The sequence below is a fragment of the Sphaerodactylus townsendi genome, linkage group LG07 (assembly GCF_021028975.2).
Source record: "Sphaerodactylus townsendi isolate TG3544 linkage group LG07, MPM_Stown_v2.3, whole genome shotgun sequence".
NCBI classification, from domain to species: domain Eukaryota; kingdom Metazoa; phylum Chordata; class Lepidosauria; order Squamata; family Sphaerodactylidae; genus Sphaerodactylus; species Sphaerodactylus townsendi.
Window position 1 is genome coordinate 114,556,996 of NC_059431.1, and position 19,809 is coordinate 114,576,804.

Here is a 19,809-nt window from a genome sequence, read left to right on the forward strand (position 1 = left end):
ACGCATACACACGGCTTCATAACACTGTAGAACCTGGTGCTGTAGTGACAACTGCTGCCATAGCACCGCCTTAAAAATCAACCCAGCCAATCAGCTTTCCGATGGCTAATCAGAAGCCCAGCTGGGTGAAAGACCCACTGACTTTCTTAAAGAGCGGCTGGTAGAAAAGGTGTCGGCAAGACACATGTCGGGAAACCCTGCTCGACAGTACCGTACGCTGCACCAGTTTATGGTTCTTTACATGCCTCAAGCGGCATTCCTTTGACTGTTGAGGCTGCCCCGTCACCTTTTGCCCCTGGTGGAAAGAACCAGCATGGCAATAAAAAGTGTGCATGACTATAAACAAACGAAAAGAATCCTTTTTTTGCAATATAATTTTTTTTATTGAAGCAGTAGTCACACGACCTGGCCTCTCGCCTTTTAGGAAGAGTAACAGAACGGCGCTGGCCAGTCATCTTGCCCCAAAAAAGAATTTTTGTTTCGGGTGAACAGAGACCACATTTAAATACATACATTATTCAGGACCCAAAGAAAACCCAGCCCAGAGATCGTGATGTGCAGGTTTGTTGGAAAAACAGGCCCCCACGGGATGCGGTTACGACAGACTCTTCACAGCACCACCAAAAGAAGGGACGGAAATAAAGGAAGCACTTTAGAAAACGTCTCTGCACTTCTGCACGTCTCTGCACTTCTGCCAGGCCGTCTGGCAGATTCTGCAAATCGGGCCGTCCTTATTAACGATGACACCGGCATCTCTCCACCAAATAAACCATTTTGGTGAAAGACGGAAACTGTTTTCACTTATGAAAATATCATGAATTAATACAGGCTATTTTTTTTAACATGCTATTTTCCTGAATTTTTTCAATTAGTTGAAAAGTCCAATTTTGGGAGCAGTGTACGTGCTTTTGGACCAAAAAAGTGAACAGGAAACAGTAGAAGAAAAAGACTTTCAAAGGACACAGTGGACAGAAAATGGCCACCGTTGTGAAATAAAGACCACACACTTTGTATTTTTTTAAATTTCATGTCCAGGCTAACCTACTTTTTATTTAATGCAAATTACAGTACCAGTTAACTATTTTCCGAACCAAGTCACACGGAACAAAATGTATTTACAAAGGAGTAGAAGGGAGGAGGTAAAAATAATAAAACATTAAGCATACTTTTCACAAAAGTTTATATTTAAAATGAAAAAAAAAACTCAGTCACAGAGGCATTCAAGTAGTAATAATGTTATACAAGTTCTGCTTCTTTGAATCAAGACAGCTTTGCACAAAGTGTATGCCATAGTTTGTATACCACCCACAGTCCATTATATATATATTTTTTAGATTTCTGCTTTTTTTTTAGAATGGAAGTGATAACACTAATTGTGTGTGCAGGCCCGAGTGCTATCAGCAACATAGTAACAAACGCAAATTTGTACAGGCAAGCATATTATTTATATATATAAATTGTTACTTATATATATAAATTGTCCCCTCCCCCCCCACAAAAAAAAAAAACAAAGAACGAACAAACACAAGGAAGGAAGATACGTTATCTTGAGCTAACTTTCTAGGTACTTGCCTTATAATATATGCCTTTCCATTTTGCTTTTACTGCCTTAACACAAAACGAAGAACGAAATTGGAAAGTTCGATTAAAGCCCCAGTTAAAAAAGTGCCGAGAAGTCTCAGGCTCTCTGACGCTTCCACCGAAGTAGGTCCTGGGTTGGATACGGAACTGTGCTTTTCATTAATGGGCGTTGACTTCCAGCGGGTGAGATTTCTAACGGAGGACAGGTCTGTGGGGAATGTCTCTCGCTAGTCTGGGGACATTTCAAATAAACATTTCATTATTAGACATCCACCATTACTCTGTTGATTGGTGAAAAGGAACTATATCCAAGCATCAGCTAGATTGGTTTAGAGCATTCTACGTTGAATAAAATGTTAGTTTTTTTCCCCTCTTTTCGCTAAAGGAATTCTAAGTCCCCGAGTTAAAACGACCAGCGTCTCGTCTGGCATTTTAGTCAGGGATGCAGAGCAAAATTAATGCCATTTCAGGACATGCAGAGCTGACAAATGAGAAACCAAGAGGCCGTACAGGACTTCACTGGAACGCAGTCGACAACATTAAAATTCCAAGTGGACTGTCCGAAACAAAATGCTACCACGGACCGCTCCGTCACCTGAAGAAGGGCAGCCTCTGCCTTACCGGAATGAACACAAGATGGTTGTGTGTGTGTGAACACACACACACACACACATACACACACACAACCCTCCCACCCCACCCCAAACAAAAGCCAGCAACCTTTGGTATGATAAAAAAATTCAGCATTTTGCCACTGTAGACACTCTTTATGTGGAATACTAACAAGGTAGAACACACACGTGAGCAAGTTTTAACAGCAAGGCCTTTTGTGTTGGGCACAAGAAATTAAGGTCAAGTTCCTTAAGAAAACATCAATCTGGGGAGGGGGAGTGGAGGGGGAGGAAAAATGGTAACTCTACAGCCCCTCAATAGCACAGATTAATTGCTTGGCAAAGATTTTTTTTTAATCTCTGCAAAGTACTGGGGAGGGCTGGGTGCGTACAGGTTGTTCTACCCCCTTTCGTTACATTCTCGTCTTTGCGAAATCCAAGTTTCCCTCTAAAATTGGAATCAAGATTCCAAAAACGGAGGCTCCTCAAAGCTGCCGTTAAGAGAACTCGTCGTCACAAATCGACGGGCACGGAGCAAAACGTCAACCTGCCACTTCGGTGCCAAGAGAGCAAATGCAAAATGAAACCAGTCACTGTTATTGGGGAGGAGGCAGGAGAGGAGAGAAGAGAAGAGGGGCTGACTTTTAAAAGACTTAAGACAAAGCCATGGTTCCAAATGAAGCTGGGGATGAACGCCGTTTCTTTTAATGATGCTACTGACCCTGGAACTGCTGAAAGAGGGGAAGCCAAGAGATTTTGACACGAGAGGAAAAGAAAAAGGATGAACATCCGTGAAAACAAAATTGAAAACATCATGGAAGCAAAGGCACTCCAAACTATATAGATTATACTATACATCGCTAGAGTTATTGTTACAATAATACAGGCCGGTTATCTACTGTACAGAGTTAGAACTATATGGCTTCAAAAAGCTCATCTACATTTTCTTCTGATTATTAAAACAGAGTTAACTGCCCTGAATGGTAACTTTTTGCTCATTAACAACAGTTCCTGGGTCCACATATTTACATACAAAGCAATAAAACTCAATTTTGTTTTTTTAAAAAAAACAACAACAACAACTAATGTACAAACTTGAATTTGGTGAGGAGCTTTGTCAGTTTATTTACACCAAAAAATGGTATTGAAACACCTGGATCTAAATTTGTATAAAACTGTTTTTGCAGTCCCGTCATGATCCTCAAGAAAATAAAACCATCAGGACCCCGGTCTCTACACACGTGGACACACACACACACACACACAAAATAAAACTGAAAAAAAGAATTAAAGCTTTTCATTCTTCTCCCCTGCTAGTTTCAAACTAAAAAGAGTGATGCGCATTCTAAGACGCCACTTTCTCGTCCTAAAACCGGCAGCAGCCGTTGCTCTGAACCCAAGGCCTGTTCTTTAGAAATGGACCCTTCCCTCTACCACGGCCGGGCTTCTTCAGAGGTCTCCTGAGCTCTGATCGTGAAGGACTCAGCGTGGAAGACGTGCACGGGCTCGTTTCTGACGACAGCCGGCTCTCCGTCCTTCCTGGCCTCTCATCTGCCACAGGCTCTCTTGTAACCACACTGAACAGCCGAAGGACCTGCTTCTGTACTGAAAGACTCACGGCCCTTGCAGTAGTTGGAGAAGAACAGGTAAGTATCGACTCCTCTCCGACCCTGATTTTTAGGCAGGCAACCTGCTCCCCTGCCTTTTAACCAGCTCGGACCTTAGCGGGGCTCGCTCACCTCCCACCAACGGCAAAGAGGCGGTCTTGGCGCAAGAGGAGGCCCTGAGTCCAGAACTCCTCAGGTGGCAGCATTTACATATGTGCATGGGTCATAACAGTTGATTGTGCCTCGGAAGATCCGCTGATCAACTGCAACTCCCAGGAGCACCAGATGACTTTCATTTGAATTCACGTCAGGCCTAGGCTAGGGGTCTGCAACCTGCGGCTCTCCAGATGTTCATGGACTACAATTCCGGGCTGATGGGAATTGTAGTCCAGGAACATCTGGAGAGCCGCAGGTGGCAGACCCCTGGCCCAGGAGGACACTTCCCTCCAATCTACAAGGAAGAAGCGAGGCCCGAGAGCTCGCGTGTTACTGCAGCAATGACGTTCCTGCTCCCTACTCCGCTAGCCCCTTCCGAGGAGTATTGCTTTAATCAGAAAAACAAGACTCTTGACTGCTGCTATAAAAATAACCCAGGACAAAGACACTAAGAAAGCATTTTCAGCTTCAGTCAGACCAGTTATAGATTAAAAAAATTAAAAAGCAGCACTGTTATCTATGTATATATTTATAATATATATATATGCATATGTATATGTGCATATATATACACACACTAATAGCTTTGCTTAAGTGATCGGGCGCAAGTAAGCTGATTTGTCGACGTATTCGTGTCCACTGGGAAAACATCAACCACAGGATCAATAAATAAAGGTTACAAAGGAAAAAGGGTCACCCTGCAGCCCATCCTGAAAGGTGTACTTAAAGTCACCTGCAAAATAATGCTGCAGTTTGAAAATTCAAGTTGCGCTGAAAACAGCGCATGACGAAATATGTGATAATCCGGGCCTATTTGCTGCTTGGGCCAAGAAGCCAGCTTTAGAATTGGAAACGGGGCACACAGTGGGGAAAAGTGGGATCACGAATACCTTGCCCCTGTCTGCGGAAGGAGGCAAGCAACTGACCACCGTCTTCATGTGCTTCGTAGATCCTCGAATGTCCAGGTTAGGCGAACAAATGTATCAAGTTCAAGCTAATAGTCTGTGTGCATATATGTAACATACATATTGACAGGATTTCCCCCACGCTAGAACAGAACTAACGATCAAGGTCTGCTCTTTTAACAGTTCCAAAAGCATTATTCAGACAGCAAACCCCACCCCACCGACCCCGGTTCCCTTTGGCTATCCAGCATCTTTTTAGCACCTCTCTTGCCTGCCTCTCCTTTCGTCCAACCCAGATCGAAGACTATTCAATATCGGCAAGTCCTGCTCAAGCTCCAGACCAAATTCAAGTTGTGCACGATACCAAAAGTTGAAACTTCACTAAAAAAATACAAGGCTTTTAAAAAAGGAACTTCAGCAGAATGGGGCGTCGTTTTGTGGCGGGAGGGGCACGAAAGACGATTCCTGATTCTGAATGCAGATAAAACAGCAACTGTCGAAATCAAAAGAGATTGTCATGGGAAGATGCACCAGCGCGGTCTCTCGCTCCGCTCCTCCCTCTTCCCACCCTACCGATCTCGCTGCCCCAAAGAGCCCGCAGAGAGTGAGGACACGATGGAACCGGTTTGTATTTATAGGTATTTTACAAGGTTAAATAAGAACAACAATAATAAAAAAAAATCGAACACTAGAATGAACAGGGGTTGGTGTTTTTTTTTTCCTCTTTTTAATTTTCTTTCCAAATGTGATCAGTGTTGCTGAGCGAGACTCAAACGACTGGCGACTCTTCTGTACAGGCTGTCGCTCGCGACGGGCTCAGGAGGAGTTGGAGGCGGATGCCGAAGCTATGTTGTTGGTCTGGCCTCGGTCTCCTGCGTTAGCGTCTGCAAAGGGCAAAAGAGAGGGAAGGGAGCGGTTACGCGGGAGGGAGCAAGTTATGAGCACAGGGGTCTCTTTTCCGTCTTGACTCAGCTGGGAACCCAAAACCCATGCCAAAAGGCCACCCTGGCTTCTTAAGAGTACAGCATCCCTCAACTCACAAACCAAAATTCAGCTTTACTCCCGGATCCTTCCTTGTTCCTTTTCTTTGCATTCTTCCCTCTCCTGAACTGTCTCTCTTTTGGATGCATTGGTAAACTTTCGTTTGCCATAAATGAGGGAGAGAATCTGAGCAGCACAGGGGTGGACGGACTTGGTGCTGTGTGGGAGCTAAGCGTTCTGCAGTGGCCGGACATGGTCCAGCTTTGGGCTTGCTAAGAGCAATACCACAGTCTGTTCCCAAACATGGGCTTCACACACAGCCCTATATCGGTCCACACCAGAAGCAGCAGTACAGGCTGAGCTGTTGTGGGTTTTCTGGGATGTGTGGCTATGGTCCGGAAGTTTTTGCTCCAAACGTTTCGCCCGCATCTATGACTGGCATCTTCAGAGGGATGTCACGGTAAGACATGATGAAATTCTCTACCACAGGCCCCCCTCAAAGGGTCAGGGGAGAACTGATAACCATTGGCATGCGGGGGGGGGGGGATGGCGCCTGGTGCAAAATGGGCTAATGCTGCAAAATTAACATTATTGGTCATGGTGGCAGGGGCTGATGGGAATTGTAGTTCATGAACATCTGGAGAGCCGCCGGTTGCAGACCCCTGGTCTAAACTAAAAAGTCCGTGTCTGGGGAAAAAACCTCTACAATAAAAGGGAGCATACTGCCAAAATTAAATTTTTAATTTCGGATGTTACCAATCTATATACAAGGAAAAGCTTGAAACAATGGCAGAAGCCGACAAGTAAGTTCATAAGGGATGGCGAAAAGACAAGAATCAAATTTAAAGTATGAAAAAAAAGAGGACTAGCAGTACCTAATATCAAATTATATTATCAGGTAACTGGCCAGATTTGGATTGCGGATTGGATTAAAAACCAAGATCAAAGAGTAGTAAAATTAGAAATGATGGATTTAGAAAAAGTTTTATGTAATTACCTATACACTAAAAACTCAGTCAAAAGAGATACAATGCAAAATAGAAGCCATGTAATTAGTGATGAACTTCTCAAAATCTGGGAATTACCCAAAGAACAGTTAGTCCCCCAATAAAACCATTAATGTCACCTAAAGGGGCACATAATGTAAGAATGTTAGGAAAAATAATTACTGTACATACTCACAGATAAGTCGAATTTTTCAGCACATTTTTTGTGCTGAAAAAGGCTCCCTTGACTTATATGCGAGTCAGGTGTATTTAAAAAAATATTTTAGGGTTTTTACTTTGTCGGCCACCAGGGGGCACCTTTTTTAGGCTAGTGGCACCAAAATTTCAGGGGTTTTTCAAGAGACTCTCCTGATGATACCACCCACGTTTGGTAAAGTTTGGTTCAGGGGGTCCAAAGTTATGGACCCCCAAAGGGGGTGCCCCCATCCCCCATTGTTTCCAATGGGAGCTAATAGTAGTTGGGGCTACATTTTGAGGGTCCATAACTTTGGACCCCTTGAACCAAACTTCACCAAACCTGGATGGTATCATCAGGATAATCCCTTGCTGATACCAGCCACATTTGGTGATGTTTGGTTTAGGGGGTCCAAAGTTATGGATCCCCAAAAGGGATGCCCCATCCCCCATTCTTTCCAATGGGAGCTAATAGTAGATGGGGCGACATCTTGAGGGTCTATAACTTTGGACCCCCTGAACCAAACTTCACCAAACCTGGGTGGTATCATCAGGAGGGTCTCCTAAAGATACTCTGAAATATTCGTACTGCTGACATAAACATTCTTCTCCTGACCAAAAATCCAGTTTTGAAGGATTTTAACTCTTGTGTTTTAGCTTGGTTGCTGGTTGAGCTAAAGTTTTTGTACTTTTACAGTTATTGTTGAGACCATATTGTTCTTGTTGACCCTCTTTTCCACTTACAGAGCTAGTTTGCTGTTTTTCTTTGAAATAAATATTCAAAAACATTTAACCTACTGATGCCTCAATTAATGTAATTTTATTGGTATCTATTTTTATTTTTGAAATTTACCAGTAGCTGCTGCATTTCCCACCCTTGACTTATACGTGAGTCAATAAGTTTTCCCAGTTTTTTGTGGTAAAATTAGGTGCCTTGACTTATATGTGGGTCGACTGATACACGTGTATATATGCTATAACATGGAAATATGATAAACTCTTCCAAGGAGGAACCAAGTCTTGGAAAAAAAATGCATGAGAAAGATGCAAAACTTTAAGGAAAAAATATCTTCCCAACAATGGGAAACCTTATGGATGGAAGATATAAGACTTAGTCAAACATAAAGAGAAAACTGGTGTTTCAGTTTGGTGGTGTATTGCTCCAAAGGATATTGAGAAGTTGAACAAGAACAATAAAGGGAATTTGAACTCTTTATCATATCTGGTGGATGTGCAAAAAGACAGAAAATTTAGAAGGAAACACACACACACACACACCCCAAAAGTTTTGGAAGAACTGCTTAGATATAGCTGTAGCCACAGTGATGGTATATTTTCAGCAAAATGGACAGTGAACAAGTGTTCCCGCGGGAGGTCTGGGAAGAGTAAACTAGCAGTTATGGCAAAATCCACAAACTATGTGAACAAAAGACCAATTAAAGTATTTTGAGATAAATGGAAAGCATTCTATTTATATTACTCTTAAAAATGGACCATGCCCGTATGGTAGGGGTGCCCAACCTATCGTTCTCCAGATGTTCATGGACTACAATTCCCATCAGATCCGGTCCGCATGAATTTGCATCCCCCCTTTCTCTCCTGTAAGGGGCTTACAAACTCCTTTCCCTCCCCCCTGTGAGGTGGGCGGGGCTGAGAAAGCTCAGAAGAACTGTGACTACTAGCCCAAGGTCACCCAGCTGGAGTGTGCGTGGGAGTGCACAGGCTAACCTGAATTCCCCAGATAAGCCCCCACGGCTCAAGCGGCAGAGCGGGGAATCAAACCCGGTTCCTTCAGATTAGAGTGCACCTGCTCTTAACCACTACGCCACTGCTGATCCTTACACACAAAAAGTGGTGTATGTCCTAAGCCTTGGCCACCAGCACAACTAGAGCAATGGCCAGGTGGGAGCCAGTGCTCCCCAGACCAGGCCCCCAAACCATCCCTGCTACGCCAGTGGCGGGGGCACAGGGACACAGGTGCAGTGTTCAGTGCTGTGTCCCACCACCACGGCAAGTGCCCAAAGAAGGGCAAATCTGCCAGAGCAGTCCTGCACTGCTCCCAGTAGTGGATTCCCCACCCCACCCCTTTGGATGTGGCTGTTAGTCAGTCTAGCAGTGGTGGCGAACCTTTGGCACTCCAGATGTTATGGACTACAATTCCCATCATCCCCTGCCAATTGGCCATGCTGCCAGGGGCTGATGGGAATTGTAGTCCATAACATCTGGAGTGCCAAAGGTTCGCCACCACGGTAATAAGGGATACACCACGGAATAATATGCTGTTTTCAACTGGCTACATTAAATCTGATTTAATTTGCCATTTTATAATTTAATTTTCGTTTACTGATTAGTAGATATTATACTGACTAGTAGTGGTATAATGAACTGAAGCTGAGTGGCCAAAATAAAGAGTATCTAGAATTATGTCCTCGAACTAGTGATTCATTATAGTTCTCATTCTGAATTAGGGCCCATGAATTCATACAGAATCCACTATCATTGGAGGGACTGAGCGATATTTATTTTTGCCTCTGAAATTGAAAATAAAGACTACAGCGCGCTAAATATAAATTGTAACGGCCTGTTGAATAAGCCAAGGGCAAATGACTGCTTTATGCAGAAAATGGATGGTTGAGATATGAGAAAAAATCAACCTGAGTTAATAGAAAAATTGCTTTTTATGGTTTTTTTGCCAAATGGGTTGAAAAATAGCAACGATTAATTAGGCCGTTAGTAAAACAAATGCTTGCGTTTGAAAATTAAATTGATTCGCTTTATTTCCCTTCTTTAAACCCAACCTTTCTCCCCAAAGCAGTTTACACCATTCTACTCTCCTCTGTTTGAAATAACTTAGCCGGAACAAGCCCCTTCCGATGCAGAGCGTGCTGGAAGGGACAGCAGAGACGCAGGTCTCCTCTTTTGCTGGGCAACAGACTGCTGACCTCCTCTGTCTGAAAAATGACCAGGTGAAGCCTAATCTGCCTGCAGACTAAAGTCTAGTTAAAAGGGGGGCCTGAAAGATACACTTTGAAACGAAAAAGCTGACCCAACCAATTTGGCAACCACCGTATGCAGCTATGAACAGCCACCGATTGCCAACGTGGTTTGGTTTTTTAAAAATTAAAATTACACTATAAAATACAAACCACACAGACAAGACGCTTAGAAAGCGCTACTTTGGTGTTTGGCCATTGACAGAGGACCATGTAGGGCAGTGATGGGGAACCTATGGCACGGGTGCCAGAGGTGGCACTCAGAGCCCTCTCTGTGGGCACGCGCACACAGAGTTCGTCATGTGGGGGGCAGAAAATCACACACACACATCTAGGCTGTCTTGGGCCACTGAGCATGACGTGCGCGCACTGCGGTGAGCAGGGAGGACTCGGCTGGTGGGCCTGGTGCCTGTGCTCCAGGTGGCTGCTGCCCGAGGGGGGGGGGCGCAGAGGAGGCAGAGATGCTAGAGAGGCACAGAGCAGTGTGCACGGGACTTGCTGGAGGCTAGAGCAGGCTAGCCCCTGCTCGAGTGGGTGGGGCGGAGGAAGAGGGAGCCAACCCTTTCTTTCTAAACTAAAACCTCAGCATTCAGGTTAAATTGCCGGGTTGGCACTCTGCAATAAATAAGTGGGGTTTGGGTTGCAATTTGGGCACTCAGTCTCAAAAAGGTTCGCCATCACTGATGTAGGGGGTTCCTTACATGCCCCGCAGTGACATAGGAAGGGTTTAAGGAAAAAGGAAGATTGGAATCCAGCAAGAAGGATACCCATTCTAGCTAGGAGTCCCTGTAACGTGGCAGTCCCACAGACTGACAATGTACCACCTAAAATAGTTCAAAAGTGGATATTTTTCAGAAAAAGCAGGAAGATTATACTGAAAGAGAGTGAGTGAGTGAGTGAGTGAGTGAGTGAGTGAGTGAGTGAGTGAGTGAGTGAGTGAGTGAGTGAGTGAGTGAGTGTGAGAGGCAGAGAAATGCTGATACATGAACTGACGCTTCTTTTTGTGTTTGCTACAGAAGTTGTAGAGTCAAAATGTCTACATCAGGGGTCTGCAACCTGCGGCTCTCCAGATGTTCATGAACTACAATTCCCGTCAGCCCCTGTCAGCATCGCCAATTGGCCATGCTGGCAGGGACTGATGGGATTTGTAGTCCATGAAAATCTGAAGAGCCGCAGGTTGCAGACCTCTGGTCTACATTGAATGGCAGAAGAAAATAATTCTGAAATCAGGCATTGAGGCATTTATGCAGGGAAATAACAGCTAATTTTTCTACAATGCCTAGAAAAACAGAATAATTAAGAGGAAGAGGATTCCCAGACAAACACGTCTGCCATTAGAATTAAAATTACATTTCTAACTTTAAAACACTGAAGACGCAATCAAGTTTTTAGGGGAAAGGAAAATCTAATTCGAGTTTGATAAGAAGGGAAAGCAGAAGCACAGATTCAAGATTAAATTGTTCAGAACTAATTGAAAGCTTACAAAGCAGAGAATTTCTTATAAAAGGTGTTTTTTTGTAGAGAGATGATGAAGCAGATACATTATTGACGTACTGAAAACAAGGAAGAGAACTATTTCCCCAATAAAAAGGACTTACACGAGGGCTTATATGGAAATTCAGACAATGCACAGCATCTAATAAGAAATTACATAGTTCTTAACATCCAGATGAAAGTAATTAATGAACTTTTAGCAGCTTGGCAAGGTTAAGAAAATTAGTCAGTCTGTTAATCAAGCATTTTCATTTTTTAAAAAACCCTAGTTTTAAAAATCTTGAAAACTGGACTACCACCAGCCCTATGGTAACACTGATTATGTTATCCTTCAAAGTAAAGATCCAACTCTTCCAGCAACTTAAAGAACAAACTGACTGAAGCGTATCTATAGCAAACCAGATTTATACTAGGACAATGAAGGTTTAATAATATCAGAAGGATATCAAATACTCTGTACAAATATTAAATATTTAGTACTCAGCAGGAATAATTGTTAGTATTGTTGGAACTAAATATGGTATGATCTTGGGATATAAAAGTAAATAAATCCAACCATGACTTTGTAGAACTATGCAAAAAGATAACATTAAAGTGACGAATTCTAAATTTGAAAATTCCCTATTCTGATACTGAGCAATGAAAAACTAGATGTGGATTGATGAGACTCAACGGCCATTTATGACAACCTATTTGGAGAATTAAACAAGGTACTGGGTCATATACAGTCAATGGCCCCTTCTGCACATGCAAAATAATGCGTTTTCAAACCACTTTCACAACTGTATTGTCGAAGGCTTTCACGGCCGGAATCACTTGGGTGCTGTGTGGTTTCCGGGCTGTATGGCCGTGTTCTAGCAGCATTCTCTCCTGACGTTTCGCCTGCATCTGTGGCTGGCATCTTCAGAGGATCCTCTGAAGATGCCAGCCACAGATGCAGGCGAAACGTCAGGAGAGAATGCTGCTAGAACACGGCCATACAGCCCGGAAACCACACAGCACCCAAACTTTCACAACTGTTTGCAAGTGGATTTTGCTATTCCGCACAGCTTCAAAGAGCACTGAAAGCAGTTTGAAAGTGCATTATTCTGCATGTGCGGAATGAGCCAATGTTTCATGGATGTGAAGGGAAGCATTAAATTAAGATGTTGTCCCCCAAAATTGGTTACTTCGTTGTCAAAACTGACTATTATACATTACATATAAAATGTGGGAGTGGGCAGGACTGATTTTGCAATCAACATGGCTCAACCAACATTCTGGAATGGCAACTGCACCTGTCACTCTCAAAAAATGGAAGCTCAGGTTTCTCTAATAACCCATTGTATTGTTATGCCAGTCAGTTTTATAGAACATGAAAGTATCTGGAGAAGGTAATTCTCAATGGGAAGAACCCAAGCAATCTTGTTTTAAAATACCTTTGAGATGCACTTTTGTGATCAAAAGGAAAGGGGAATTCTCCCCTGCCTCCCTGGGGAGGGCGGGTCACAACTAGGAGACAGACCTCTTCCCTCTTCTCCCCAGGGAGGCAGGGGAGAAAAGGGGACCGTTGTCTGGTCATGGCCACCCACCCTGGGGAGAGGGAAGGGGAGGGAGGGAGGGGGCATCTGGTCATTGCCCACCCACCCTGGCAGAGAGGAGGAGGGGGCCTGTCATCTGGTCAAGACCTACCCACCCTGGGGGGAAGGGTAGGGAGCAGGGGTACATGGGTTAATAACTCTAGATCCGTGGTGGCGAACCTTTGGCTGATGGGAATTGTAGTCCATAACATCTGGAGTGCCAAAGGTTCGCCACCACTGCTCTAGATAGAAGAACTTTTATAGAAAACATTTAATGGATCCATTTATACACAGATAAAATCAGCATTTATAAAACCTGCCACTGCGCAGGGAAGGGCAGTGGCATGAGAGCACTGGTCCCCTCCCAAGTAAATGCCCTGCCAAAGAAAAAGAGATTGCTTTTACACCTCATTTTTTTCTCTGCCTTTAAGGAGACCAAATCAGCTCACAGTCACCTTCCCTTCCTCTCCCTGCAACAGGTAGGTGAGGCTGCGAGAGTCCCGAGAGAAATGTGACTGGTCCAAGGTCACCCAGGAGGCTTCATGTGGAGGAGCTCTGAATCGAACCTGATTCTCCAGATTAGAGCCTGCCACTCATGTAAAGGAGTGAGGAAACAAACCCGGTTCTCCGCATTAGAGTCCACCACTCCTGACCACTATAACCGTGCTGGTTCTCAGGAGGAACTCTCCCTGTGATCAGCAACATTCTGCAAGCAACCTCACTGAAGCCAGATCCTCCAAGAAGTTGCCCTCTGTAGACCTCCGGGGAATTGTGTGGAGGCAGGGTGCGTGGGCAAAACCACTGGCGCCCACCTCCCTCCCTGTGTCCTGTATCAACGCAGAGGGAGCGTCTGTACTTGGTTTTAATGTGCCTGTGAGTAGATCATCACGTCACTGAATATCACACTGATATCCCCTTTATTTTAGCATTTCCAGATGAGGCATGTTGGTTGGGTCCAAATCATTGGCCACTTCCGCACAGCCATGCTGGGGGTTGGGCCAGTAACGACCGGGAAGACAGTGCCGCACTGCGCCGTTGCCCAATCGACTTACCGTCCCTGCGACTGTCCGGTGCGTCGCCAAGGCCAAGGCCAAGGGACACGCCCCCCTGCCCTGCGCGACCGCTCCAGAGTAGCAGGGCAGGGGGGGGCGTGTCCCCAGGCCTCGGCGACGCGCCAGACGGTCGCAGGGACGGTAAGTCGATTGGGAAAGGGGGGAGGGATGGCGCCTTCCAGCCGCTGGAAGCCACCGTTTTCCAAAAACCTCGCTTGGGGAGCGAGGTGGGAAAATGGCGGCTTCGCGCCGCTGGGGAGGAGTGAGGGTGGCGCGGCTGCAAAGCAGCTGTGCCCCCCATGCGAGCAGCTCCGAGGGCGCTGTAAAAGCCCCGTGCGGAAGGGGCCATTGAAAGGGGGCCCTTGAAATGCGGGTTCAGGGGGGTTAAGTGACCACAAGGGAACAGCATGGGCTCAATGTGGGGGGTCCAGAGTGTTGGTGGAATTGACCGATGCCCCCCTCCCGAGATATGCTCTTCTATGTACACTGAGAGCATATGCACCGGAGACAAATTCCTTGTGTGTCCAATCACACTTGGCCAATAAAGATTCTATTCTATTCTATTCTATTCTATTCTAATGCATAGTCACAACAATGGAGCGGTATTTTTGGATCTAGTCTGGAATCTGAAAATTCCCCCTCCCAACACTCCATTGAGTGAAATAACCTTGTCTTGGGCTTCCCTCAGGGCGGTACAGTCTGAGAATAGTCATCCTGCTTTCATAATCCAAAGCCCAGCATAGTCTCTTTCCCCACCGTTTCACAGACACAATTAGCTTCCATCAAGTTTTTATCCCATTTTAAAATACTTTCTTTTGTCTAGAGTCCATGAAAATCGGTTAATCAAAATCATTTTTTCTAATAAACGAAGAGTGCTGGATCCAAAAATACCTCTCCATTGTTGTGACCTACCTCACAGGGTGTTTGTTGTGAGTGGAGGGAAGGGAAAGGAATTTGTAAGCCCCTTTGAGTTTCCTTGCAGGAAAGAAAGGGGTGATATAAATCCAACTTTTCTTCTTCTTCCGTTTTGGGCCATCCTCTGTACATGCTCCTCTTTCTTCTTGAGCTGAAGGGTTCTGACTGCCAATGTTGTAGGGCTGGCTCCATAAGCTTCTGAGGGACCAGGTTCCAATCAGCACAGAACTCCATTTGTGCACCTGCACAGAGACGCTCGTCGCTGTCCAAAGGGCAGAAGCCCACGAAGCGCCCACCGGCTCCTAAGGTTACCTTAAAAGACTTCAAAACCACATCATAGTGGCAATTTCACCAGCATTTTGCAAGATGGTATGTTCAACTCCAGAACGCTTAGGAGAGCTAAACCCGATTGCGGGGCTCGCTATTTCAAACGGAGTCATCACAATTTCTCCTTTCCCAAAGCAGTCCTGGGAGACCTACTGCCCAATGCTGCAACATTTTCAGTCTCCGCACGCTGACACTGTCGCAACCCAGTATGGATAAATTTATGCAGCCTAATGAGAGGAATGGGTGGGAGCGTGGTGCACTCTAAGAGCTGGTGCACTCTACTCTGGAGGAACCGGGTTTGATTTCCCACTCTGCCGCTTGAGCTGTGGAGGCTTATCTGGTGAACTAGATTAGCTTGTGAACTCCAACACGCGCCAGCTGGGTGACCTCAGCCTAGTCACAGTTCTTTGGAGCTCTCTCAGCCCCACCTACCTCACAGGGTGTTTGTTATGAGGGGGAAGGGAAAGGAGTTTGTAGGCCCCTTTGAGTCTCCTTATAGGAGAGAAAGGGGGGGATATAAACCCAACTCTTCTTCTTCAGGCAAGGATTTCCAAATGTTAACACAGCGCATTGAACTCTTGGCAATCTTTTTTTCAAATAGCCACAAAGATGACAATGAAAACAGGGTGAAACATCTCTGATTATCCCCATTCATGAATTAACCTTCCCCTGCTCCATGTGTACAATTTTCAGAAATAAGTTAACTTTGCTACCCGAGGAAAACAACTTAATTACGTTCACGGATAATTGGTATTTGGACAAAACAGAAAAAGAGAAATTGATGACTAGTGGTTTTGAAGGACGGCTAAAATAAAAACCAATAGACCAAAGTGGGACTTTTATTAGTAACAAAGCTAAAGATTTCATTTTATCTGGACGTTTAATGACCAAGTACTAAAAAACTGTTTCTAAGGGCTACTATTCGGTGCAGAAGGAACTGGGTGTCCTTTATGGGATAAGTATTTTATTTTTATTTTTTATGAGTGTTGGAAAGATTTTGAAATACAAATTAAAAATTTATGAGGAAAATGAAAGAAAGAAATAAGCTCTCGTAAATGGGGGATCTCATTGATAAAACCTACCAAGCTGTTTCATGCTGCTTCAGACCCGTCAGAATCCAATTCTCAAAAGCCCCAGACGGAAGAAGGCGTCTCTATGGTAAAAGATGGGGCTTCGTTTATTTGTTTTGTCTCAGTGGCTGCAGTCTGTGAGACGGGCATTTCCAAAGGGAAACGGGTAGGGGGGGTGAAAGGCTGTTTTTACTTTTTCCCCTTGCATGGCTTTCCCACTAAAAAATTCTGCCAAGCTGTTGTCATTTTGCTAGGGACTGGAGGGCAGAACGTCAGCACGCATGACTGTCACAACTCCAAAAAGGAAGAGGAAGAACCCTACGGGAGAGTGCGGCAGCTATAAATATGCCCTCACCTGAGGCTGCTGGAGTATTTGTAGGGGTGGAAGCAGCGGCTTGATTCCGAGCGTGAGCAGGTATGAGGGTTGAAACCAAAGCTGGATTACTGGACAGTTCTGGAAGGGAAGCAGAAGACAGTGACCATCACCAACCAATGGAGAAGTTTTGTTAGAACAGTTGCTGGGTCTCCTTCGGGGGACAGACATTACTAATAAAAAAGAAGGTCCTCACAAAGATCACAACTGGTGACTTTTTCATGCATTTCTCAATTTTATCTGATTGTAACCACACTTTGTTTTGAGGGGAAAAAACTATGCAAATTCCAGAGGAGGCATGCAATTCGAATTTGGCACCTCAAAGGAAACTGTCAGCTCTGCTTCAGGAAATAATCTGGAGCAGCAGTGGCGTAGTGGCTAAGAGAAGGTGCACTCTGATCTGGAGGAACCGGGTTTGATTCCCCGCTCTGCCACTTGAGTTGTGGAGGCTTATCTGGGGAATTCAGATTAGCCTGTACACTCCCACACACGCAGCTGGGTGACCTTAGGCTAGTCACAGCTTCTCGGAGCTCTCTCAGCCCCACCCACCTCACAGGGTGTTTGTTGTGAGTGGGGAAGGGCAAGGAGATTGTAAGCCCCTTTGAGTCTCCTGCAGGAGAGAAAGGGGGGATATAAATCCAAACTCTTCTTCTTCTCTTCTAAACTATTCTGCACCTTCAAAGGCACAGAATAGTTTATTGATTACTTTCAGGCGTACCTGCTTCAGGTAATGCCTTGGCTGAATTGACTGCATTATCCCCCTCTCTGCGGAAAAGTGTTTTCTCCCAAGGTAAACCTGTACGCCAACAGTCCCATCACACACATCATTTCTGTTTGCCTTTTACTGCAGGTACTAATTTTCATGCAGTTATCCGCATGCACAAAGCTATTATAAAAATGCATTTCATTAGTAATTTTCATTAGGGTATGATCAGAGGCTCCAATCCAAGCCTTGGTGCTCTGGGGTTACTAGATTCAGCAAGATCCTCAACATGTAGATGTCTTCCAAGCTCTGAGCTAACACATATTTGTCACATTACACTTTGCTCAGAGTGTCTTCTTGAAGCAAAGAAAAAAGAAGAATTCAACTCAATCTGCACCCACTACCCTGGGGCATTTGTAAAAGGATATACATAACTGAAGATGCTCCAATAAATTTTATAAAACTAGATCGAGCCAATTCAGAGATAGGATCAGGTCAAATGTAGGCACTGAAGCCACGAAGTAAGTGCAGTGGCTACTTTTATAGGCAGCACCTTGTCCAAAACTGGCAAGGGACGGGGCATTTTTCATCGACTTTAGTACAGACAACTAACATCTCCTAAAGAATCTAAGCAACAAACCGAAGACATGGATTATTAATCTCTTTAATTATCCCTAACACAACATGCAATATGATGCGCCCTGTGTGATGGATTCACCCGACACACACAGAACCTTCAGAAAAATATGGATTAAGTCTCCTAACGGTCAGTGGGAATGCGGAGGGGAGACCGGGGGGGTGGGGAGCTGACCGTTGTGGGATAGAAGGGAGCTAGCAGTCAAAGGATGAACTTAGCTGTGACAGGAGGCACGTATTAAATTATTTCAGAGATCCCTAAGGGGGAAAGTAAATACTGAAAAAGTAGTCTGGTTCCAGGAAGGCAGAAAAGAGGCATTTGATAAGGAGTGGAACATCAAAACGCCCCAGTGAAAGCCCATGATTTGAGATGCTTTCAGGTTGGAGCCCAGGGAACCAAGGGAAACCAAGATTTTCAGTACTGACTTTTGCACTGTTCTCTCAGAGGTACTGATTGTACCAGGTGTAAAACTACATACCTAACTGAAGAAGAAGAAGAAGAGTTGGATTTATATCCCCGCTTTCTCTCCTGTAAAGAGACTCAAAGGGCCTTACAGTCTCCTTGCCCTTCCCCCCTCACAACAAACACCCTGTGAGGTAGGTGGGGCTGAGAGAGCTCCGAAGAACTGTGACTAGCCCGAGGTCACCCAGCTGGTGTGTGTGGGAGTGTACAGGCTAATCTGAATTCCCCAGATAAGCCTCCACAGCTCAAGCGGCAGAGCGGGGAATCAAACCCGGTTCCTCCAGATTAGAGTACACCCGTTCTTAACCACTATGCCACTGCTGCTCCACTTCGCCACTGCCGCTCCTGGTCAGGCAGAGAGTCTCAGACACTCCTGTTCTATACTGGTATTTGAGGCTTATACACTTACCTTATCCAAGAACAACAAACTATAACACATCTGTACAACTTAAGTTACACCTTCTCCGAATGTTAAAAGGAATGTGAAAGAAAAACCCTTTTACTATTTATAATGTCTGTAGAATAAACTCCTAAGTTCTGTTTGGCTTATGTCTGTCTCTTTTAGAATCTAACTCATGCAAAAAGGGATCTAGAGTGTCTGAAATCTGTAAGGAGGAAATCAGTACGAAGCAGTTAATTATTCAGGGGACTTCCTCATTCCTCTCCTACAAAGAGGAGGGAAAAGAGGAACTTATTACACCATGCAATTGTAAAACTTAACCTTCTAAACTTGAACGAATCCTGGAATTCAAAATCACTTATGTCAGTGGTGGCAAACCTATGGCATGCGTACCAGAAGTGGTACTCAGAGCCCTCTTTGTGGGCACACATGCCGTCGCAGTGGCATAGCATAAAGGGGATGAGGGGTGTGCGACGTACTGGGCACACGTCCCTGCGGGGGCACGGCAAGGGTGTTCCAGGGGCACGGTGGGGATGTTTCAGGGCATTCTGGGGGCGTTCCAGGGCAGGACGGGGGCACAGCAGGGGTGCAGGGCGCACGCCTGCCCTGGGTGCAGTTTCCCCTTGCTCCGCCTCTGGCACTCGGTCTTTAAAAGGTTTGCCATCACTGACTTATGTAGTTAATTAAATAAAATCTCAAGCAGATAACGTTAACATAAACAGAAACTCTGCTGTCCCAAGGACATTTCTCATCCCCCCCTCCCCCTCCCCATAAAGACATTTCCTGTAAGATCTACTGGGGA

General features: G+C 45.0%; 1 protein-coding gene across 3 annotated transcripts in view; it reads right to left on the bottom strand.

Moving 5' to 3' along the window:
* Positions 1–359: 359 nt before the first annotated feature.
* Positions 360–19,809, bottom strand: part of GSK3B (glycogen synthase kinase 3 beta) — a 119,905-nt gene continuing 100,455 nt past the window's right edge. For 2 of the 3 annotated variants that reach the window (XM_048502640.1, XM_048502641.1), the window contains 3 exons: positions 16,788–16,886; positions 4,221–5,744; positions 360–4,132 (listed from right to left, as the gene is read on the bottom strand). In XM_048502640.1, coding sequence (XP_048358597.1) covers positions 5,677–5,744; positions 16,788–16,886 — 167 coding nt within the window. In that variant the 3' untranslated portion in view covers positions 360–4,132; positions 4,221–5,676. Of the gene's footprint in view, positions 4,133–4,220; positions 5,745–16,444; positions 16,516–16,787; positions 16,887–19,809 lie in introns of all 3 variants that reach the window. The other variant, XM_048502642.1, reaches the window with a different exon arrangement.